This window comes from Megalobrama amblycephala, linkage group LG10, assembly GCF_018812025.1.
Source record: "Megalobrama amblycephala isolate DHTTF-2021 linkage group LG10, ASM1881202v1, whole genome shotgun sequence".
NCBI classification, from domain to species: domain Eukaryota; kingdom Metazoa; phylum Chordata; class Actinopteri; order Cypriniformes; family Xenocyprididae; genus Megalobrama; species Megalobrama amblycephala.
This window is the reverse complement of record NC_063053.1, coordinates 26,227,841-26,252,064: the sequence shown is the minus strand read 5'-3', so window position 1 is coordinate 26,252,064 and position 24,224 is coordinate 26,227,841. Positions and strand designations below refer to the sequence as shown.

General features: G+C 38.2%; 2 protein-coding genes across 2 annotated transcripts; one reads left to right on the top strand and one right to left on the bottom strand.

The window, feature by feature from the left end:
- The first annotated feature begins 1,279 nt into the window (after positions 1 to 1,279).
- st3gal7 (ST3 beta-galactoside alpha-2,3-sialyltransferase 7) lies at positions 1,280 to 8,972 on the top strand. Its single transcript, XM_048205582.1, has 7 exons — positions 1,280 to 1,416; positions 1,545 to 1,703; positions 1,858 to 1,978; positions 5,012 to 5,337; positions 5,449 to 5,635; positions 7,192 to 7,332; positions 7,711 to 8,972. Exons 2-7 carry the CDS (start codon positions 1,570 to 1,572, stop codon positions 7,945 to 7,947), a joined length of 1,146 nt encoding a protein of 381 aa, XP_048061539.1. The 5' UTR covers positions 1,280 to 1,416; positions 1,545 to 1,569; the 3' UTR covers positions 7,948 to 8,972.
- On the bottom strand, positions 8,973 to 23,731 carry hps1 (HPS1 biogenesis of lysosomal organelles complex 3 subunit 1). The gene is made up of 19 exons (XM_048205578.1): positions 23,540 to 23,731; positions 23,354 to 23,452; positions 22,855 to 22,976; positions 22,545 to 22,679; positions 21,623 to 21,765; positions 21,348 to 21,456; positions 21,105 to 21,265; positions 20,887 to 20,986; positions 20,725 to 20,794; positions 20,543 to 20,598; positions 19,228 to 19,383; positions 18,748 to 18,927; positions 18,096 to 18,172; positions 17,834 to 17,965; positions 17,685 to 17,750; positions 17,391 to 17,535; positions 11,544 to 11,657; positions 11,362 to 11,444; positions 8,973 to 9,518 (listed from the first exon to the last, which is right to left on the bottom strand). The coding sequence occupies exons 3-19, from the start codon at positions 22,969 to 22,971 to the stop codon at positions 9,356 to 9,358; spliced, it is 2,007 nt and encodes a 668-aa protein (XP_048061535.1). The 5' UTR covers positions 22,972 to 22,976; positions 23,354 to 23,452; positions 23,540 to 23,731; the 3' UTR covers positions 8,973 to 9,355.
- Between the last annotated feature and the right edge of the window lie 493 nt (positions 23,732 to 24,224).

Here is a 24,224-nt window from a genome sequence, read left to right as displayed (position 1 = left end):
ATAATTTAGTGTGATTAATTATACAAATAAATAAATAAATAACACTGTACCTCAGTTAATTCTCTGAAACCTTTTAGACTTCAAAACATCTATTTTCACATACTCAAGTTTCCTTCAGATTTCTTTGAAGATTTTTGTTACCCTGGTATTTATGTCAAACTAAGATTGAGCAACTAAAGCCGGGATCAGACTACAGGAGTTGTTTATGTAAACCTCACTCCTCTGGCCTCAAGAGGAGTGCTAGTGACTGAGGTTAGCAGCTGTGGTCTTTAGCTTCCTTGTTAGCACGCCTGCCTCCCATGCTGGAGACGCCGGTTCGAATCCCGCTCAGAGTGGGTCGAGTAGGACTGGTTAAATTTGGTAATAAGGTTTAGGGGGATGAGTGTAACGGACATAGGCCAGTAAGAGCTGTGCCTGTAAACCTCATTCCCCTGGCCTCAAGAGGCGCACTTGCGGCTCTGGTCTTTAGCATCCTTGTTAGCGCGCACACCTCTCATGCTGGAGACGCTGGTTCGAGTCCCGCTCAGAGCGGGTCGAGTAGGACTGGTTAAATTTGGTGCCGTGACCCAGATGGGAGTGAGGTTTAGGGGTATGAGTGTAACGGACATAGGCCAGTAAGAGCTGTGCCTGTAAACCTCATTCCCCTGGCCTCAAGAGGCGCACTAGCGGCTCTGGTCTTTAGCATCCTTGTTAGCGCGCACACCTCTCATGCTGGAGACGCTGGTTCGAGTCCCGCTCAGAGCGGGTCGAGTAGGACTGGTTAAATTTGGTGCCGTGACCCAGATGGGAGTGAGGTTTAGGGGTATGAGTGTAACGGACATAGGCCAGTAAGAGCTGTGCCTGTAAACCTCATTCCCCTGGCCTCAAGAGACACACTAGCGGCTGTCCCATGCTGGAGACGCTGATTTTAATCCCGCTCAGAGTGGGTCGAGTAGGATTGGTTAAATTTGGTGCCGTGACCCAGATGGGAGTGAGGTTTAGCATGCACACCTCCCACGCCGGTTTGAATCCGGCTTGGAGCGGGTCAAGTAGGACAGGTTATAGAAGTCATGCTTTAACTCTTAGAAAGGAAAGTCAATAAGGAAAGTTTGTGTACTTATGTGTAGTTAAGATTTTTTTTTTTATTTTGAGCAATAGCTGTGCATGCTGTCTAAAGGACCTTTGAAATGCTAATGTTAGGTATGGTATGAAACATTCATAAATGGCTGTGTGTGTGGTTGTTTAAACAGTAGAATAGATAACGTACTGTGGTATACAATGTGAAGCCTTTTAGACGGGTGAATGATTAACAGTGAGGAGGGATCAGAGTGAGACAAAACACAAAAGGGCAGCGGACGAAAGCACAGTTCAAATTCAGTACAACACAGACATGTTTCTATCTCTACACCTGGATGAAGACAGCATCTGAAATAAGAGGTAAGAAACAACATATATAAAGGCATAAAGTATTAAAATGTGCTGTGAATGAAGGCTGTAGAGCACTGACTCTAGAACAAACAAGCAAAATTTGACTCGTGGTTTAATTAGTATTTCATAATTAACAGGCGTAGTTGGGAACTGGCTGGAAAAATGGTGACTCTGAAACATTTAAGTGTTAAAGATAATGATGAAGACAGCGTTCCTCTGTTACCGGAAGCTAGCAGCTCGGAGAGCCCAACCACCCAACACCACAGGGCAGAGTCCAGAGAATTCTTCCTCAGCCGGTGGGTTTGCCCGAGATAAGCACTGTGACATGATGGAAACATGCTTGCCATTCACATGCTTCAAAGGAGATTTAGAGACGCATTCCATTAAAAACCAATGAAGCACACAACTTAAAACTGTCAGCTTCATAAGACTACTGTTTTATGATTTCAGGAGGAACAACTTCATTTTAAGCATTGCTCTGTTGTTGAGCTGTTACTCTGCACTTCTGGTTCCTGCGTATCTGCCAACACCGGGGCCCATCTGGACCAATGACAGCTCTGCTGAAACTCTGGTACTGAAATTCACTGTTTCACCGCATGAAACTAAAGAGTTGTGTGTCAATTTGCAGGATCTGTGACTTGACTTATCATTTAAGAGACTTGATATTTAACTGTGACTTTACTACAGGATTGAGATGATTCAAATAATCCAAGTGGAGTTTATATATAATTATTCTGTAACACTTTACAATAAGGTCTCATTTGTTAAAATTAGTTAATGTATTAACCAACAGTGCATTTGTTACAGTATTTGTTAATCTTTGTTTATGTTAGTTAAAGGCACAATATGTAAGATTTTTGTTGCTAACAAATTGCTAAAAGGCACTACTTCCTTTGGCGGGGACTTTAGACGCCATCATAACAAACAGGACATTTGGACAGCATAAGTATTCATACACAGCACAGATCATAATCAGCGAGCATGTTTTTAAATAACGTTGTTTTTTAAATACAGTTTGAGGAAGTTTGGTGGTGACGACGTTGATCCGCGACTATGGTGTGCTGTAGTCCGTTTATAGCCTACTGTTAGCTTTTTATATCTGACGACTTTATTTAGGCTTCAAAATCTATAAATGTTGTGTTAACTTGTAAAGATTATCTTGATAGACAAAACGTGTAAGTGTCATAACCCTTTGTTAAACACAGAGCTTATTTTCTGCGATTTTCCAAAAGTCTATGGGAAAAATGCATAGGCTTTGAACCGAGGGAACCCGTGCGACGCTAACTTCCGGGTTGGCCTACAAAAGCGCGTCATCTATATATATATATATATATTTTTTTTTATTTTTTTTTTTTTTTTTTTTTTTTTTTTTTTACAGTGTATGGTTACCCCACTTATGCTTGACCGGAAGCCAGCTTAAGTCTGTGGCTTAATAAAAGTTCCGCTGCTCTTGAGCCCTGTGTTACGCTCGTCTCTCTTTAGCAATAGAGTACCTCAGGAATGACGCGCTTTTGTAGGCCAACCCGGAAGTTAGCGGCACACGGGTTCCCTCGTTTGAAAGCCTATGCATTTTTCCCATAGACTTTTGGAAAATCGCAGAAAATAAGCTCTGTGTTTAACAAAGGGTTATGACACTTACACGTTTTGTCTATCAAGATAATCTTTACAAGTTAAAACAACATAAATACATTTTGAAGCCTAAATAAAGTCGTCAGATATAAAAAGCTAACAGTAGGCTATAAACGGACTACAGCACACCATGGTCGCAGATCAACGTCGTCACCACCAAGCTTCTTCAAACTGTAGGCCTATTTAAAAAACAACGTTATTTAAAAACATGTTCCCTGATTATGATCTGTGCTGTGTATGAATACTTATACACTTTTTCATGAGAAATGCTCTCCAAAATGTCCTGTTTGTCATGATGACGTCTAAAGTCCCCGCCAAAGGAAGTAGTCCCTTTTAGCATTTTGTTAGCAACCGCCGTTTTTAACAGACAGTAAAGGTTTAAAAAAAACACAAGCGGGTTATAACTGGTGTGTTTTATGTCATAGATCAAAACGTGAGGCTTTGTTAACCACAGACCTTATTTCAGGCGATTTAGCAAAAACCCATTCAAAAAACCCATAGACTTTACGGCGTTGGAACCGGAAGCCCTAAAATGCTAACTCGCTTCCGGGTTTTGCCTACAAAAATGCGTCATCCCTGAGGTACTCTAGCTGCATTCACGTCACCTCGTATTTACCGGAATCTTGAAATGACAACACGTGACGTTATATTCGGAGCTGTTCACGTCCTTTTGGTCCTTGGACTGGGAATTATGCGTTTCCATGGCACCACTATCAACGCCTAATAAATCAATCTACAGCGGTCAGGTGGTACAGCGGCCACGTGGTACATCTGGGAGCTTTCAGAAAACTCCCAGCTTACAAGCTGTAATTACGAGCTCTACGAGGACGTGAACGCTTTTTACAAGCTAGAATCTTGTAACTACAGGAATTACGAGGCCACGTGAACGCACCTTCTATAGCTCCAGCGGCCTCGTTCCGCTCCAACAGCTTTCAGCTACACCCTGCTTCATACTACAGTAATGTTAATAAATCTTTAATACACTAGCTCATCCATTCTTTTCCATCGGCTGTAGACTTGAAGACATTTCACCTGTGATTCTGTGAAATGAAGGCGTCATCAAGCTACGTCTTTGTTTTGAATTATTTTAAAGTGTTACCAATTAATTACACCTTATTGTAAAGTTTTACCAATTATTCAAACCCAGAGTTTTTTTTATACACTTTTTATAGAGGATTATAGTGCTGTATTAATATTTCATGAAATTACGAATATAAATATATAAATCACAAATTGTGTCATATAAATAAATACATTAAAATTTCAAAAGTTTGGTGTAGTAAGTTTTGAAAGAAGTCTCTTATGCTCATAAAGGTATTTATTTGATCAAAAATACATATCAAATGTTGTGAAATATTAAAATACTTTTTTTCTATTTTATTATGTTTTAAAATATAATTAATTCTATTGATGGCATGCTGAATTTTCAGTCTTCATCACATGATCCATCAGACCATTCTAAAATTCTGATTTGGTGCTAAAAAAACATTATTATTAGTGTTGAAAACAGTTGTGCTTCTTAATATTTTAATGGAAACCATGATACATTTTTATTATTTGATGAATATAGTTTGAAAAAAAAAAAACAGCATTTTCAGTTTTTAATCGATTAATGTCCTTACGTTTTGAAACATTCACATACAAGTCATTTTAAATTGTAATAATATTCACAATATTACAGTTTATACTGTATTTTTGATCAAATGAGATAGCATAAGAGACTCTTACTTAACCCAAACTTAGTGTGCAGTATGTTTGTGTCACATGATCCTTTAGAATCATCAGATTCTTAAAAAACAAAAAAACTTTTAAACAGTAGTGTATATGTAAATAAATAATCTATATCAATTATGTATAATAAGATAGAAGGTACAAGTACAAATCTGATATGTATCTTTGCTATTGCAATAAGTATGAACACTTATAAAAGCATGTTGTTGTCAGGTATCTAAACGCTCATTTGTGCACACCTCAGGCTCTGCAGAATCAGTCAGCGGCTCTGCTGTCTCAGTCGTGCCGCAGTGGCTGGAGTGTGGAGAGGGTGATGACGCTGCCTACACCTACTGGGCTGCTGAAGATCCCAGTGTTCCTGGAGAATGGCACACAGGACTGGGCACTGCCTCCTCCTCTAGGTCTGCAAGGTAGTGAGGAGATAGTGGCTCAGGCTCTGAAAGCTCTGCCTTATACTGGTGTACCTACTGGCCCAGAGACCTGCAGGAGATGCGTGGTGGTCGGAAGCGGTGGCATTTTACGTGGCAAAAATCTTGGACCTCATATAGACCAGTACAATATTATCATCAGGTTAGTTCATTCACAAACACATATGGTTGTGGTGTTTTAGTGTCAACAAAGCATATTAACTTGCCTAAACTAACGGTGTTGGTATTAATATTTTAATCCTCATACCTACAGAGTGAACGATGCTCCAGTATTTGGATTTGAGAGAGACGCTGGATCTAGAACTACCATTCGGCTCATTTATCCAGAAGGGGCTCCTTCCCTGTTACAAGAATACGAGAATACGGAAGTGGTGGCTTTGGTCGTATTCAAGAGCTTAGATATAGCATGGCTCACCTCTGCAGTAACCAAAGAACCTTTGGTGAGTAATGTTAGAAGGTTTTCAGGATGGACATTCTCATTCTAGAGAGCATTTTGTTGGACAAAAATTAGTATACGCCTTTGAATGCAAGATGAATCATCAATTTTTGTGAAACAGAGGGACTGTAAATATTAAAGGTGCCCTAGAATTGAAAATTGAATTTACCTTGGCATAGTTGAATAACAAGAGTTCAGTACATGGAAATGACATACAGTGAGTCTCAAACACCATTCTTTCCTCCTTCTTATATAAATCTTATTTGTTTAAAAGACCTCCGAAGAACAGGCGAATCTCATCTGTTATGTAACAGTCGGGATCATTAATATGTATGACCCCAATATTTGCATATGCCAGCCCATGTTCAAGGCATTACACAAGGGCAGCCAGTGTTAACGTCTGGATCTGTGCACAGCTGAATCATCAGACTAGGTAAGCAAGCAAGAACAAAATGGCAGATGGAGCAATAATAACTGACATGATCCATGATAACATGATATTTTTAGTGATATTTGTAAATTGTCTTTTTTGTTAAATGTGGTTAAAGTTACCATTGTTTCTTACTGTATTCACAGAGACAAGACTGTCGTTATTTTCATTTTTTAAACACTTGCATTCTGTATAATTCATAAACACAACTTCATTCTTTATAAATCTCTCCAACAGTGTGTAATGTTAGCTTTAGCCACGGAGCACCATCAAACTCATTCAGAATCAAATGTAAACATCCAAAAAAATACCATACTTACGCACTTAGACATGTTGCATGACGAACACTTTGTAAAGATCCATTTTGAGGGTTATATTAGCTGTGTGAACTTTGTTTATGCTGTTTAAGGCAGTCGTGAGCTCGGGGGAGGGGAGCACGAGAATTTAAAGGGGCCGCGCGCTGAATCGGTGCATATTTAATGATGCCCCAAAATAGGCAGTTAAAAAAATGAAGAAAAAAAAATCTATGAAGTATTTTGAGCTGAAACTTCACAGACACATTCGGGGGTAGGGCTGCACGATATATCGCATGAGATTGTCACGCGCATTTCGTCAGTAAAGCCGGTTCCCTGATTACCGCTAAATCGCCATCACCTGCTTTCAAATGGAGCGGCATTTAATAGACAGAGCCGTAGATCACTGAAAAGCCACGCAATATCGTGTTCATTATCGAAGGCGATTCATCTGCGATATGAACGCGATATTGCGTGGCTTTTCAGTGATCTACGGTTCTGTCTATTAAATGCCGCTCCATTTGAAAGCAGGTGATGACGATTTAGCGGTAATCAGGGAACCGGCTTTACTGACGAAATGCGCATGACAATCTCATGCGATATATCGTGCAGCCCTATTCGGGGGACACCTTAGACTTATATTACATCTTTTGAAAACACGTTCTACGGCACCTTTAAATGTTTTTGTCACCTTTTTGGTGTGCTCTAGCCTTAAAGACAACAGAAATGGCCTAAAAATTATTTTGAATCACCTATAGAAGGAATATAGCCTAATTGTTTACATGAACAGTCCAGATATCAGTAAAGGAGTCATTGTCTGTCCCTGTCTTTTTGAAGAGTTGGTGGTCTAAATTGTGGTTCTGGAGGGAAGTAATAGACACGATACCTCTTCAACCAGAAAATGTTCGCATCCTGAATCCTGAAATCATGTACAGGACTGGACAGGTGCTGCAAACCTATGCAGAGAATCAGAGAAAGGTCAGAACTGAGATACTTTTTCAATTGTGCAAACTCAAAACTTTTACTTCTCCTGGCTTTGAATTCAGAAGGTTACTAAATAGATTGTTGCTCCTAAAACACACACGTACATATGAACGGATGTATACTAAAAACAGTAATGTGAAAAATTATTTCAATTAAAAATGTAATTTATTCCTGTGATGTCACAGCTGAATTTTCATCAGTAATCATTCTAATATGCTTATTTGGTCCTCAGGACAAATGTCGTCTTATTATTAAATTCTTTATCGTCGTTACTGCTGTTAAATTAAATGTGTCCTTGCGGAATAAGACTCCTGCTAAATCTTCTGCTGCTAGCATTGTTAATTTAAGTCAGTTTTATATTTTGTTTGTTAGATGGTGCCGACCCTCGGTATAACGGCGGTAGTTCTGGCCCTGCAGGTGTGTGATGAGGTGAGTATAGCTGGATTTGGATATGACCTGCAGAACCCTGGAGCTCTGCTGCATTACTATGGATCTCTCCGTATGGACGCCATGAGGGCACAGGTGGTTCACGACGTCAGCGCTGAGACCATCTTACTGCGGGAGCTGGTTAAAGCGGGAGCGGTGCGAGACCTCACCGGTGCACTTTAATGACTGCAGAGACTCTGAAACAGCTACATGTAGAAGTTAAAATAGATACAAACAACAGAAACAGACCTGCTGGAAGACAACAGTATCGATCTTATAGACTCCCTGTAAAATGTGTACATTTCAGGGCAAATTTACTAAATTTTGTAATTTTGGGGTAAAATATGACATAGACATTACCCAATAACATAATATACCAACAAAGGCATTTAAAACAATTGAAAATGACTACTAAAATTAAAGCTACTATAATACACATTTAAATAGCTTTATAAAAGATGACAAAAGATTTATAAAAGATAAATTATTATTTAATATTTATTTATCTTGGAAAACTGATTACATGGTGTATTTTTTTTAACAGAACATTACATATATATCCAAACAATATTATCAAAATATAAATGGCATATTTGTGTTTGAGTGTGATAATCGGTCCTGTAAAATATCACATTATATTTTTAAAACATAAAAATTAAAAACAAACACACTGTCATTATCAAAGTACTTCATATTTAACTTAATCTCTGAACTAAAATTTAAATATAGGGAATATTTTGTTGCATTTCTGTAACACATTCATGATCATTAATTACTGCTACAAAAAGTGCTGACATAATGGAAGGAGAGAAACCATCTGCTTTTGCAATACAATGGATATTTTTGACAGCAGGACAAATAAATTGTAATTGTCTTCTTTAAGAATTAGATTTGTGTAATTCAGCTTTAACTTCAACACCATTAAAAAAAATGTGTTGGCACGCTAAAAACTGAGTCATTAAAGGTAGGGTGGAGAGGTTAGCAATAGCAAGCTAGCTTTGAAAGCATAAGATCCCACCCTCCCTTCAGAGCGTCTTAAATACAATTTAATAATTGATGATCTTCACAACAGAACATAATCAACACTGAACTGACTTTAGCTAAACAATGACACTATTTTCTTTCAGAGCTGCTGTATAGGCGAAATTAACTCCGTTTGCATCATTGAATCATTTTCCTTTTATCACTGTAAAGCTACTTTGAAACAATCTGTATTGTATAAATCACTATATAAATAAAGGTGACTTGACTTAAAAAAAAAAAAAAAAAAAAAGTGTTTCCTATAATATTTGGTCCTGGTTTCACAAAAATAATTGGTAAATAACAGACACATTTATTGCATTACGAGCACCTTAAAAATGGCTGTTTCTCACTGTTCACTTGCACATTACATTCAGTTCTTTATAAGCACAAGAAATGCAATGTTTAGTTTCCCAGCACAATATTTTCTGCAATTACCTGAACTGAAATAAGAAGTGCTTGTGCAGAAAGTGCAGAAAACTCTCCATATAGATTATACATCATGCAGCAACAGAATAAAGTGAAGACGGCTGCATGGACCATATTCCTTTGACGCTGAGGACCGTGTTGGTCACAGGAGCGGGATACGGGAGGGCTCCCACAGCTTGCGGGCCAGCTGACTGCAGTGCTGAAGAATATATTCATTGGGGATTACACCCAGATGCACTGTCAGCAGTTCATAACACTTCACCACTTCATTCTGATGTCTTTTGCTGTAATAGCGCAGCAGTTTCCTATGACAGTAAAAAATAGACATGTGTTAAAGAAAGTTCAGCTTCCTATCTCCTGGCAATGACCTAGAAACCATCCAAAACACCGTAGCAACTGCCTACCAACCACTAAGAACACAACAGCAACCTCTAGCAAAGTCCATTTCCATTCAAACTTAAATTTTACATGGCTACTTTTGAATAGAATATTTATGTACATTAACCTTCAAACTGAACTGTTTTAAAGCGCCCCTATTATGTATTTATTATGCTATAAAGGTTCCTAATTTTCTTTTGGAGTTCTCCTACAATAGGTTTACATGCATCCAAGGTCAGGAAAACATTTAAATTTTCTCATAATATACTGTACATTGCACATTATCTCATTTCTCAAAGAGTCTGAAAACGGTTTGTTCAGAGTTTCACTCTCTTTAAACCCCTCCTTTCCGAGAGCCTACTCTCCTCTGATTGGTCAGACTGCACAGTCTGTTGTGATTGGGCTACAGCGCATGTTGGAAACAAAACTCCCATTGGCATTACTGAATTTCAGCTCTGGATCTGTCTCAGCACACACAGTGATACAAACAGTAATGATAGCATCGGTTTTACTGTAACAATTCAAGCCCGAGTCCTCATCGTTAAGAAGTGCATGAAAAGTGGAACAGTGTCTTCTCAAGATGTCGACAACATGAACCAAACTCACACAAGCCTCAGAATCAACTACAGTGTTTAAGGGCTGGCAAAGTAGATGTTGTTCTTGGGCAGCCAATGAAGACCATAAGCTGGCATTATGCTAATCTGTTACAAACCTACGTAGGTTCATGCAGGAAGTAAGACTGGAATTACTGATGACTTGTTTCAAACAGTTTAGAATCGGAGACAATAGGCGTTTCTCAATGTCAAGGAAGGATCCTCGGAAGCCAGAATTTCGAGGATGCTACGTCATCGACATCCGTCGAAGGACTGTTCCAATGTCGAGGATCCTCGGAATTTCAAACAAGGACTGAGTCCTTCGTTCGAAAAATATCCCATAGACAGGAAAGGATGCATACGTGTAGCCTTCGTGCTCTTCGCCTTCTCAAATCACCCACAATCCTATGCACGCAGCTTTGCGATCTTGTTCAAAAATGTTTAAAAAAAATGTTGGACGTTAGCGGCCAATATGCTTTCAAATGTAAGTATATTTACGTTACCAAACATTTGTTATAACTATCAGATAAATAAAGTTTAACGTTTAAATGCCAGTACAAATTACTACCGTATTGATATTATAAATTATACAAATACAAATTACGTTATTGATGTCTGAACCGGACTGTCATTTAACAATTGTTAGCTTGGTTGCCGTCACCGGCATTTCCTTTATAAATAACTAGTTAAGTTGTCCAAAGTAATTTAACGTTAATATTATACCATTATACCATTCACAGCGTTATTCATAGCTTTCTCGTCTTTTTTAATAGGGACCAAGGAACAAACGGAGGCGTTCATACGTCTCCGTGTAGAAAACAAACAGCTGTTTACCGGGAGGTAATCACGCAATGACGTGCACTTGCTAGTCTGTTCCATTTACGTGTTCTCTGAATGCTAAAGAGGAGCCTCGCCTAGCCTCTGAAGGAAGTGACTTGGAAGGACCAGTCCTGCCAAGGAAGTATCCTTGACATTGAGAAACGCCTAATAACTCCAAACTCTGAAACTTTGCAGACCTTTTACATTCACAAACCGCTATATTACACACTGCATGAAAGGTAATATCTGAAAAAGCATAATAGAGGCACTTTAAACTCTTAGACAAGGTGTTGTCAAGTTATTCTGAATGATAAATATGCTTCAAATTGCAAGTAAAGTCCTTGTTTCTAGGTCTTACTTATAATAATCACAGGTGAGCATTCCTATTGGAGCAGTGTCATCTGGGAAACTGGGTATGTCTATCACTTCCAGTTTGTAACCCTGTCAAAACAAAAAGTTAATCCTGATCACCATTGACAATGTAACTTTAATTATATGAATTATATAGTAATTATAAAGAAGATGCAAGCTGCCATTTACCGCTTCATTTTCAAACCACAAAAAGTAACAGTAGAAATAATCTCCATCTCGGAGCGTGACGGTGGCGTAACCCTTGTGTAGGTATCGCCGTGTTGTTGCCACAAGACTCCAAACCTGCACAGATTCATGATGAGACTAATAAATCATCAGTAAATGATGAAAAATATACAGTAATGCTGAAAAGTTTGGGATTGGTAGTGTATATTAGGGGTGCAACAGTTCTCTGTAAAAAAATCGAACCGTACCGTTCTCCACTTAAGGTTCGGCACGCACTTGCACCGCGGCCATACCGTGAGCAATTTGAACCATTGCACCCCTTATTTATTGTTATGAAAAATGCACAAAAATACTATTTTCAATTTTTATATGAAGTCTATATTTTTCAAAACACAATTTACTCTAAAACTGAGAAAATCAAAGCCATAAATCTAAAGTTGTGTTCCAATTCCAAATTTGAGGTTGATATATTGCCTATCAAAAAATTAGCTTTCAGTAAGATTTTGTTTGGGCGCAGTACCAAATGTTTCCACTAGATGAAATGTGAATAGAAATGAAAACATGTTTGATATTTAGGATTTTAAATGGGGAAAGATTACGTCAGTTTTTTTAACAACAGCCACTGAGAGAAGTGAATGAGAGCGCTTTTGAATTCGCGACCGTGAAATGAGACGTTGTATGGGTCCGTTAGACAGAGGAGATGGCGGAACGGCGCGTGGAAGTGTTGCAACAACACGACTGCTTGAATAACGAAAAACATGACACAACCATACGGACAAAGAGAAAAGCTGGGGAGAAATCGGTATGGTTTTGAACATATCGGGTGAGTGTAGAAAGCTGCTAGCAATGTAAACATGACCTGTTTAGATGTCAGCGACGATCTGCTATGTACTGTATGTTTACATCACGTGAGGTGCTCTTCTGGGTCTGATGGTGCGTTCAAGTCTTCCTGGGTAGTTCGTATGTACGAGGTGGGAAGTCGTGTGTACGACAGTAGGTGCGTTCATGTCACTTTCGTCGGAGTAAGATGGCGGTGTGCCTTCTCTAAATTAATTAAACAAAATAACAACACTTCTGCTTCTAGAAAATGTAGAGCAAATAATGTGCATTAGTTGTATGTTGCTTTTTTATGTTTTTAATTAATTTATGAAGCCATTGTAAAATTTATTGTTACATATTACATTTTTATATTGTGATGCTATCGTATTTTTGCTGGGAATCAGCTTACTTCGTTGTAAATAGAAAAGCCTGACAATGTCACTGCTAAATAACCTGTAAGTATTGTGGTATTTCGCCATGTTTCTGACTGACACGCCCCCAACTCGTACAGATCGGAGCTTAAAGAAAATTACGAGCTTCCCAGTGGTATTTACGACGTTGTGGTGGCGTTCATGTTGGTTCTGCTCGTAAATACGATCTTTCCGACATGACTTGAACGCACCATGATAATATCCTTTTTGTGTGTGCTGTGCAACAATTTTCACTTCTTGTAGTGTGTGTATGTTTGAGATTTGTGAGAAAAAAAAAAAAAAAAAAGAATCTGTGAAGATTCTCCTTATGTGTGTGCTTCAACCAGATTCCACAATCGGGATTTTAAAACTCTAGCCCCCGGTTTCACAGACAAGGCTTAGCTAATCTCAGACTAAAATGCATGTTTGAGCCGTTTTAACTGAAAGCAACTTGCACTGACATATCTTAAAATATGCCAGTGCTATTGTTTTGTCTCAAGATGCACACCAGTAATGTTTCTTTTTAGGGTACATTTATAAAAGCTAGGCTACTTAAATGTTTTAATTGAACTAAGGCCTAATACTGGCTTAGTCTAAGCCCTGTCTGTGAAACTGGGCCTAGAAGTGTGACATTCACAATACAACGTTTTTTTAACTAATGTTCAAAGTAAATTTAACTTTAGAATTGAACTAATCATCTTCGATGGGAAATGTAGTTTTTGTGGGGCATACAGAGGAAACAGACACCTGGACAGCATCATTTCACAAACAGAATCACAAAAATATTAAGCAGAACAACAGTGATAATAATATGAAATATTTTTCAACATTGATAATATTTTTTTTCAGCAAATCAGCATATTCGAATGATTTCTGAAGAATCAGGTGAGACAGAATGACTGATGCTGAAAATTCAGCTTTGCCATTACAATAAATTTCAATGTAATATAATATTAAAATTTATTTAATATATTTTTAATATATTAACATTAAAGTATATTTCATATTATTTTATATAATAAAAGAGAGGGGAAAAAAAGCTATTTTAAAAGCTCACATTGTTCAGAGTTCTGACTGTTGTGACATCATAGTGGAGATTCCATTCTGGCAGCACTAAACTGCAACTCTAACTCTGGTCTGCTGTTAGTGTGTTAGGAGTGAACTGATCGAAAGACTTTCGAGACTTTCTGCAGATATTTCGGCAAATATTGAATTTGATTGCAGCATTCAGTGTCCATTAATGGCGCTGTTTAGCAGTGTTTTTATTCGACTGTTTGAGCGTTTCGCTCACTTCTTGCGCAGAAGGGAGACACAGCCGTGTGCAGCGCAAGAATTAGCGGCAGTAGAGAAACTTCCAGAGGAGTGTGAGGCCTTTGACTTTACTGCCAATGACAGGAAGTGCAGGAAGAGACGCCGCAAGGTACCTAAGAAGTGCCAGTTTGGAGAGAGGGAGGAGGAAAGAGAGGTGAAGATCGAGGGAAAGATCAGTCATAAAGATGAGGCTGAAGAGGAGAGAGCACCACTCAGACTTGAAAAGATAAAGATAAAGAAGAGTGCACGTGTGCATCAGAAAAAAAGAGAGATGCACAGTCTGGAAAAGTTGATGGAGGGAGGAAGTGAGCTTAGGGAAGCTGGAGAAAAGAAAAAGAAGAAGAGAAAACTGAAGCAACAGAGGGCCACAGAGCCAACACCAGTTCTTGTGGAGGTCAAACCTCTGCATACTTCGGACATATCTTCCTTCTTGAAGCCAATAGAGGGAGAACTACCAATGCCTCCAAGTGTCTCTGAACACCTCGCTCTACCAGCTGCTCGCTTCGAACCCCTGCCGCCGGTAACAAAACCACCTGAGAGTCCTCAGAAACTGGCTCCAGCACCTCAAGTGGATCCTCCCAAACTGTCAGTGGTTCCTCCATGTCCTGATGAAGTTGTTTCGCTCCAGAACTCTTCATCTCAAGTGCATCCTTCCAAACCACCGATGTTTCCATTGGCGGTTCCTCCGCGCCCCACTCCAGTGCCCGATGAACTGTTTTCTTCATCTCAAGGGCGTCATCCCAAACGACTTCCTCCGAGCACGACTCTTGCACCTGATAAAGTCGTTGCTCTGCAACGTCCTCCCAGCCGGAAGCCTCAGCTGTTTACTTCTTCCCTGTTTGAGCCGCTTCCAGAACTTATGCTGATTGATATAGAGGATGAGGAGAGCGAGTATGTAACCTTCCCGGCCAGTGACTTTCTCAAGTCTGAACGCCCCCAAATGCCGGAGGCTGAAATGAAACCAAGAAAGATGGTTGCTTGGTTGGAGAAGGACAGCGAGGTGCAGGAGGAAGCGTGGGAGTGCAAAGTGGTGGATGTCCATGGATTTGAAGAAGAGGACCCCAGAGAAATGGGAGAATCCAGCGCCATACAAGGCCATGCCTCTCCAAAAACAGAGCTCGATGAGCTCTCGATGAAGCTCTTCTGTGTAAACTTTCCTGACGGTCCCGAGAATGAGACCCAGCACACTGTGAACATCCAGGAAAAGTGCAAAAGAAAAGTGCCACTTTTTCTGTTCACCTGGGCAGAGGAGAAGGCCAAGAACAAGGAGGAGAAGAAAATAATCAAGGAGAAGGAGCGACGAGAAAAAGAGTTGCTGCTTGACCGCTACATGAACGATCCGAAACTGAAGCACTTGTGGATCAACAAGCACAACCGCAACTACTGCTTTTCCTAATGCGGATCATCATCCCTCCTCACCTTTATCCTGTGTAAATAAAATCCTCTTCACCTTTAACCTGTGTTTGTCTAACACATGTAATATGAAGTGAATCAATTTTATCTAGTTTGGATAGTTAAAACTAACTGTTTAACCAGTGTTGGGGGTAACGCATTACAAGTAACTTGAGTTACCTAATCAGATTACTTTTTTCAAGTAACTAATACAGTAACGCATTACTTTTAAATTTACAACAACATATCTGAGTTGCTTTTTCAAATAAATAAGTTACTTTGTTTTCCCATGCATTATTGACTGACAGCTCTCCTGTCCCAAAGTTTAGATAAATCAAGATTAAGTGCAGAGACATTGTGTGTAAACAGCATTTACTCATCTCACTTGCACAAAAGCAGAAAATGTATAAAATTCCACAAAATGTATTAAAACTGTGAAATGCAATCTCAGAAAATTGCATAAACCTGCAATAATTAAATAAATTAAAATATATTTTATGTATTTAATCTCACTTTATTAACCAATGTCTTTGCTGCTGACCTTCATGATCTATTTCAACCATACTAATAAGCAAAAATGACTTTAGATAAATATCACATTTGTAATCAGCCTGAGCCTTATTCATTTCAATTTTGGTGTGAAATGGCCTTTACATTTGACAAAAAAAAAAAAAAAAAAAAAAAAAAAAAAAAACTTTTTATTGTTATTAAAACAAACAAACAAGCAAGCCCAGCCCAAGGAAAAATAGGAAAAATAACACAAAAGTAATGTAACGCATTACTTTCAATAAAAAGTAACTAAGTAACGCAAGTAGTTACTTTTTAGGGAGTAACTCAATATTGTAATGCATTACTTTTAAAAGTAACTTTCCTCAACACTTCTATTTTTTTTCCTCTGGGGTCAACTCATTTATGTAAATGTGACTTTTGATTTATGATTCTGTCTGACCCTTAGATAATATAAAAAGTCTGTTTTTGTTACTGTGCATTCAAAACATCTGTTTGAACATCATTTGTCATGAGCTGCAGGACTGCAAAGCCTGCATTACATTGAGCAATCCGTGCTGAAATATGCCTGAAATGGACTGAAATTATCAGGGACCTTGTAAACTTCAGATGGATATGAAGAAGAATCATAACATCTGGTGTTTACAAATAATAGTATCTTAATTCTCCTTAATTGTCAAGCGTAAGGTGGACAGGAATAGTCAATCATCATGAAGGAACGATCATGCCAAGAATCAAGCTTCTTTACAGTAAATAGATCAGGGTGGAGAGAGGGCAGGGATAAGAGGCTGAGTTCTCTTTCAAGTCTAGCACTTCAGCAGACAAATACATACAAAAATTATGTCAGCACGCCGTTTTGAAGAGTATCCTAGCAAACATAGTCGGTTATGTCTTAAGTGAACATATAATAGTCGAGAAAGACTTCACATGTGTAACAGTATATGAACTGGATCGTGCATGTCTTAAAGGGAAAAAAAACTATTCCTGCTGCCTGTGTTTTCTTCAATAATTATTAATCTTCATTTATTTTATACGGTGAAGATAATATGCAGTGCGATTTTATATTTGATTACTTTATTTATTACGGTTAGATACCTGAAAAACCTGAAAATCACTGTTTATTTTATTTGAATATTTGCTCTTTTGTATTTATTTGCGCTGTTGCTTGTAGTTTATTTGTTCTTATTTTCTTTATTTTTAGACAATAGTCCTATTTTTCTGTAACATAGCAAATACTGAACCGTACCGAAACCGTGACCCTAAAACCGTGATACGAACCGAACCGTGAGCAATTTGAACCGTTGCACCCCTGGTGTATATATACACACACACGCATATTATAATTATATATTTACACACACTCACATGACGATTTGATATAGTGCATGATGGGCTATAAGCACAAAATTACCTTGTTCTTTATGAAGTCAGCTAGAGGTCCCTTTCCGAGCTCAGAGACGGTGCGATCAGTCACATTTAGGGAGGGTGCTATCATTTGACCACTTGAACGATCCACGTAGATAAAGTGGATGAGACCAGGAAACTCTTCCAGGTATGTGAGATGGCATGGTTAAAGTCTATCACAATGTCACATGACAACAGAAGAAGATTAACGTGTGAATGCAACACATGTAAATGGATAAATGCCTCCCTGACAACTACTGATCACGTCAAACCAAAATACTCAGTGCAGAAAAAAGGATATGACACCATTGTGATATTTCTTTTGCTTTTCACCAGCAGAAAATCCTTCCAGTCCATCAGCTTCTCTCTGCAACAAATGTGACCATCAAAAGTGATTTAATGCTAAGGCACAACAAAATGAGTACTATAGAAGTATCTGTTCATACATACTGGACCATGTTCAGAGCTCGTTCTTGCAGATGAGGAGCCAATCGCTGGCTGCTGCCCATGCACTCAGCTGCAAAAAACTGCCTGTACACACTACACAACTGAGTCTTCATGTTTCGACAAGAGGGCAGTAAACTGCAACAACACAAAAAACAGGAGTATTATATCACTTACCAGAGGTCACATGAGTGAATTTAGCCACATCCACTACAGAAAAGACAGTTGTTTTTTTTTCCCGTTTGTTGATAAAAAGAACAGCACTCACTCTCTTGTGAATCCAGATCCAGATCTGGTGAAGGCCTTGTTCTTAAAGTCTGTCCACACATTTTGAAGATGGGAAGTCTGAACACATAAATGAGAGTTGAGTTTTCAAAAAATACGCTATTATAGCGACAGCATTCCACCATTTCTGGTCAATGCATTTCCAAGACTTTTCCAGTTGTTCTTGATTACTGGATGAAAATCTTCAAAACTCATTTTATGGAGGTTGCTGGGGTAGATTTGCCCTTTTTATATGGCAGTTCTTGGAATAGATAGATTTAAATGAATTTAAAAATGCATTTGAGTCTGCAAATGTCTCCAGAAGGACAAAAAAGGCATTAGATTTGAATATGACACAACAATGAATAAATTGCTCAAAGAACAATATTCTAATCAACGCTGTATTTTAGTGCAGAGCATACATTACCATTCAAAAGTTTGGGGTCGGAAAGTTTCTTTTAAGAAGAATGCATTAAACGATTAATGGAATTATTCCATTAATGGAATTATGAACCATTAATGGAATTATTCAGAATTGACATCTGATGCAAAATTATTAAATTCCTCATGAGTGCTAATGATAGCACATTGTAAAGTGGATCTGACAGTGTGCAATGGATTAAGAGAGTGTGCTCGGTTCAGTTGTCCACACTGACCTGAATGTCCATGCTGGCCCAGCCTTTGATTAACTTCTCTAGTCTGCCCCGCTGCTCCTGGACAGAGGGCTGACCCCGTGTGGCCGCGGCCCCTTCATGCCCCTCACACAACCTCTTCTCCAGCTTCACAAAGGCTTCCAGAAAGTAGTAAACAGACACTGCAATATGACTGTTGGGGATCTATTGAGATGCATGTACAAAAAAAAAAAAAAACAGAAAAAAAAACACAGGAAAAATGAGCTGGGAATTGGGAACATGTTTGTTTCAAACCTTCATGATCATGTTACTCAGCATGATTTGAGAATGAGACAAAGAGCATCTTGTGCTTCAATGGAAGCAAAAATATTGTCTATACAAATGTGTTTATTTGAAAAGAGTGCAGAATCAATATGACAAATTGCCGATTTGATATAACTTTTCTTTGCATGAGGGTCTAATAATATTAATATACAGAATGCATGATACTCAGAAAGACTTCACCTTGGTGAGCAACACTAGTGTGATTCCAGGCCAGAGAGATAGGCAATACATAGAGTGAGGCATCATGGGACACTCTTTGGCTTCCAGGAATACTCTGGATGGGGCTGAGGGGTCAGGGGTCGGAACTTCAAGAGTTTGCAGACTGTCCTCAGCCATCTAAAATCATAAGAATATGTGAAAAACTTCTCTATAAATACACATTGTATATGATACAAAAGTTTGGGGTCAGTAAGATTTGTTTTTATAAGAAGGCAAGGCAATTTTATTTGTATAGCACATTTCATATACAATGGTAATTCAAAGTGCTTTACATAAAGAACCAAATACATAATAATGGAACACATAAGAAATAGATATAACAGTAAAAACAGAGAATTTCACTATCTAGATGAAAGAGTTAGGAAATTTCAGGGAGTTTTTTGTTGTCCGTCAGAGAGGATCTAAACGGATCTATCCATCAGAGCGGATCTAAATTAATCTTCCTCACGCAGAGGGATAACTGTTTTTATTTGTCAGGTAGCAGGTAGCTGTGACTAACTCTATACAGAGCTGCATCCAGGGATAACCAAAAATAAATAAATAAATAAATAAATACATAAATATTTGTCACAGAGCTCCGTCTAGGAATAACAAAAAAAAGAAAAAACGTACTTCCTAATTCTCCCAGCTCTTTCAACCAGACAGCAAGATATAAAATGCATTAAAAGTCAGAAAATAAAAGAGATACATAAAATATGTGCATTAAAAATGAAATAAAAAAAAGAAAAAGAGTAGAAAGAATAAAAAGATAGTGTGTATGAAATAAAGTAGAAGCAATAAAGAAATAAAGAAGAGCATGTTCACCAAAAATACAGTAAAAACAGTAATATTGAGAAATATTATTACAATTTAAAGGAACAGTTTTCTATTTGAATAGATTTTAAAATGCAATTTATTCCTGTAATGGCAAAGCTGAATTTTCAGCATCATTACTCCAGTCTTCAGTGTCACATGATTCTTTAGAAACCATTCTAATATGGTGATTTGATGCTCAAGAGACATTTCTTAATAATTATCAATGCTGAAAACTGTTGTACTGCTTAATATTTTTGTGGAAACTGTCTTTTTCAGAAATCTGAAAAAATGAAAATCTTTTATAACATTATAAATGCTTTTACTCTAATTCATCAAGGATGCATTAAAATTACCATCAAAAATAAAAGTATCAAATTCTTGCAAAAAATAAAAATTAAAAAATTAAAGAAATCTTACTGACCCCAAAATTTTAAACGTTAGTGTACATAATCAGATCATATTACTTTAATAGATAGCTCACCTGAACATCAGGATCTACAAACTGGAAGACAGGAGGACTGTCACCTCTTGGTCGGACTATGCATGAAAAAAACAAATATGCAGCTTGTATTTATGTAACACTTGTTTAAAAATTTTAGTGAACATGTCTAAATATCATTGCACTACACACAAAGTCTATGAAGGTCAACTCATTTTTATCACCTGATTCCCGTTCAGGAGGAGAGGGCTCTGGTGTGTAGAATACATCAGGAACTGAACTGTTCTCCAACTCCTAAATATGCAGAAAATACTGTCAGGGCACAATGAGAAATAAAAAAACTGTGAGATATCAACAAGCAATATCACAAACAAGACATATCAAACCTCAGGAGTGTCATCTAGGTCGATTTTGCTGGGATAGAGATCCTGCACAAGGATGATCAAAGCCAGGAGATCAGAGGGGTTTAGACTGCTGGCATTTCGACTGCACAAAAGTTAGAAATCTGAGATTATTTCAAAGTTCTCTGTAGAACAATATTTGTCACTTCCTTCTGATTTATTTGTGGTCAAAACATCATGTTCTCCATCAGTGTTTGCTGTACCTGGAGTAGAAGGCCAGCAGTTTGGTGTGCACCAGTATGAAAGCATGCTGCACCTCCTCGCCTGCTCTGTCCATGTTGCTGTTGATCTGCTGCACCAGCCGACGCTCCAGAAACTCGATGCACTGCTCACAAAGGGTCGGGTGGATCAACCTTTCCACCGCCTGAACAGAGACAGAGAACTCTTCATGTGTGATCTAAAACTAAACCTAGCATACAACTAATAAAAACAGCACCTGCACACACCTCGACTAAAAAGCTTTGGTCATGCTCTCGTAAGCAGCAGTACGTTTCCAGGAGGCTCCGTAGCTTCTTCCATAACCGGTTCCTTTGCTCAGTATCTTGAGGGCGTAATCTGACAAATAATTTAAAATATATGACACAGTCTGTTAAAATTACTTTCGTTTGTTCAGGTTTAAGATCAAAAAAATAATATGTAGTGAAATGCAATGAGACTAGTTATACTAATCTACAGTGTGGTATAAAATCTGGTGATGTTGAACTGAAAGTATAGTTCTCACTCTTTCCTCAAGAGGGCCCCGCTGAGCGTCACCATCCCAAACATGATTTCTGTGAGCTTCTTCATCACATAAATCTTTCTCTTCAAATCCTCTTCTGTTTCATCTCCGTCTCCATTCACAGCGATGTATAGACATTCCTCAAACTGCATGACAGAAAGCAACAGTGTCATGCTGGTGGCAGATGTAGCAGGAGTACTGGAGAAATACATTTAAATTTCTTGAAACAGGGTCTATATGATAAAAAACATACTGTTACTGAAAAAAAGTGATTTAAGTTACTTTGAACGTGGCACGGATGTTGGTGCCAGATGGGCTGGTCTGAGTATTTCAGAAACTGATGTTCTCTTGGGATTTTCACACACAACCAACAACAGTAACTCAAATAACCACTCGTTATAATCGAGGTTTGAGCTCAATATGCAACAAATTGTGATGCACTGTGTATTCTGACACCTTTCTATCAGAACCAGAATTAACTTCTTGAGCTACAGCATCTCGTCTGTTGGATCAGTCCACACGGGCCAGCCTTCGCTCCCCACGTGCATCAATGAGCCTCGGTCGCACATGACCCTGTCGCCGGTTCACCACTGTTCCTTCCTTGGACCTCTTTTGATAGATACTGATCACTGCAGACTGGGAAGACTTCTCAGACTTGTCAAATTCGCTCAAATCCTTACGCTTGCCCATTTTTTACTGCTTCTAACATATCAAATTTTAGGACAAAAAGTTCACTTGCTGCCTAATATATCCCACCCACTAACAGGTGCTGTGATGGAGATAACCAGTGTTAGTCAGTGGTCATAATGTTATGCCTGATCTGTGTATTTACAAGTTATTCATTGGAAGAGCGCTGTCTGTCCGTAACAAGCATGCATACTAAAAGTGTAAGATCAGATGACTCTTTCATTCTGCTGTGGATTACCTGATGCAGAACATAGATATGATTGTTTTCTGTGCTAAAGGAGGTGTAATTGTCCCCGAGTCGGTCCACCATGGTGCTACAGGAGATGATGATGGGTGCGAAGAGAGTGTTAATGCTGTCTTCAAAAGCGGGCAGCTAAGAACACATAAAAAAAAAAATTTTTAAATTCATTCAACATTCCACAATAATATGCATGCATGTCTCATGTTAAAATTTAGTTTAACATAAAATGTCGCTTAATATTTAAATAATGACCTATATGTAAATATCTGTTTTATGTTTCTTTATGACAAACAGCATTAATTCTCACTCGTTCTCCTTCCTCCTGGGAAACAACATACTGATCCTGAATCCGCTGCTCGAACTCGTTGTCAGTCCAGTAGAACAAAACCTCTGCGCTCTCGTTGGCCACCAGCAGACACTTCATTTTACCTGAACACAAATGCAGTTATTAGAAGAATAGTTAATATTATTCACACTCTATCACTCACTGTGCATAACTCTAACAGGGCTTTGTGCATAAATCTCACAATGCAACTAGTCAACAAAATCATAACTTATAAGTACTAATCATTTGTAACGGACTCCAACATAACACAAAACAAAACAGAAAAATATTTTAGAAAACAGTTCCTAAACAGGGCCAGTATGACTTCTGATGGGATAAACACTTCTGTAAGACACCAAAAAGAATTCAAACACAATCTTTTAGAAACTCATATTGCTCACCATGCAGCTTCTTTAAACTGTTCAGTAGTAGTAAATGTAAAATACAATACAATGCAAACAAGTTAATGACTACACAATACCCAGTAGGATGATACTCTTGTCTCATAAACTGCAGCAGAAGCCAAAACCTCTCGGTTCCTCCTGGATGAAACTAAAAAAGCTCACTCCCCATCTGATACCTAATTCACAGAAAACCATTAGGTTTAAGTGGAAACTTTTTGCACTAAAACTTCTAACCACTTTATGTTTCAACAATGTAAACTTACTATTTTAGGTGTTCGCATCTAGAACCGAAGAGTATCATTGCGCCCGAAATCCTGAGCCAGTTCAATATCACAGCACAACAAACAGTTTGACATCAGCTGTAAACTTCAGCAGCGCTTCCGTAATGTGTGTGTGTGGGTGTCACGTGATTTGATGATCACCAGGGAGCGCGCGTCACGTCTGGAATTCAGATCATGTGCGGCGGATCTGCAGCGCGTGATTCCTTTATTGCTCATTCATATAATAAACTCATTCAAACTCACTTTTCTTTCTTTCTATCTTTTGGTTACTATATTACTAAGTTAAAATAAAATAATCTAAACTCATTAAAGTGGTTAAAAACATTGAACATAATTATAGTTTGACTCATGACTGAAAGATGCTGCAATCAATAAAATGGAAAACCACATTTTTTACACACTCTCTCTTTTTTCAAAGTCTGTAATAATATTTAACAATTTATAAAATAATGTAATTGTCTTCCCATTTTGTTTTAGTGACTCCAGAACTAGGCAACAGACACACAGGAAATATGTAGGCTATAAAAAACAAAAAAATATGCTCCTGTTTTCATTCTTTCTAGCTGCATGAAATTCTAAATAAATATTTTGGTGCTTTGACCTTTCCTTTGTTCAGTCTATGACACACACATGTAAGAATTCAACAAACTTGAACCCTATATGTAAT

Excerpts from the sequence above, each read along its gene's own strand:
- st3gal7 (XM_048205582.1), top strand. The coding sequence starts at position 1,570 with ATGGTGACTCTGAAACATTTAAGTGTTAAAGATAATGATGAAGACAGC. Across the intron at positions 5,338-5,448 it reads CAGTACAATATTATCATCAG|AGTGAACGATGCTCCAGTAT; the intron begins GTTAGTTCATTC and ends TCATACCTACAG. Across the intron at positions 5,636-7,191 it reads CAGTAACCAAAGAACCTTTG|AGTTGGTGGTCTAAATTGTG; the intron begins GTGAGTAATGTT and ends GTCTTTTTGAAG.
- hps1 (XM_048205578.1), bottom strand. The coding sequence starts at position 22,971 with ATGAAGTGTCTGCTGGTGGCCAACGAGAGCGCAGAGGTTTTGTTCTAC. Across the intron at positions 22,680-22,854 it reads CCCAGGAGGAAGGAGAACGA|CTGCCCGCTTTTGAAGACAG; the intron begins GTGAGAATTAAT and ends ATGTGTTCTTAG. Across the intron at positions 21,457-21,622 it reads GGGGCCCTCTTGAGGAAAGA|ATTACGCCCTCAAGATACTG; the intron begins GTGAGAACTATA and ends ATTATTTGTCAG.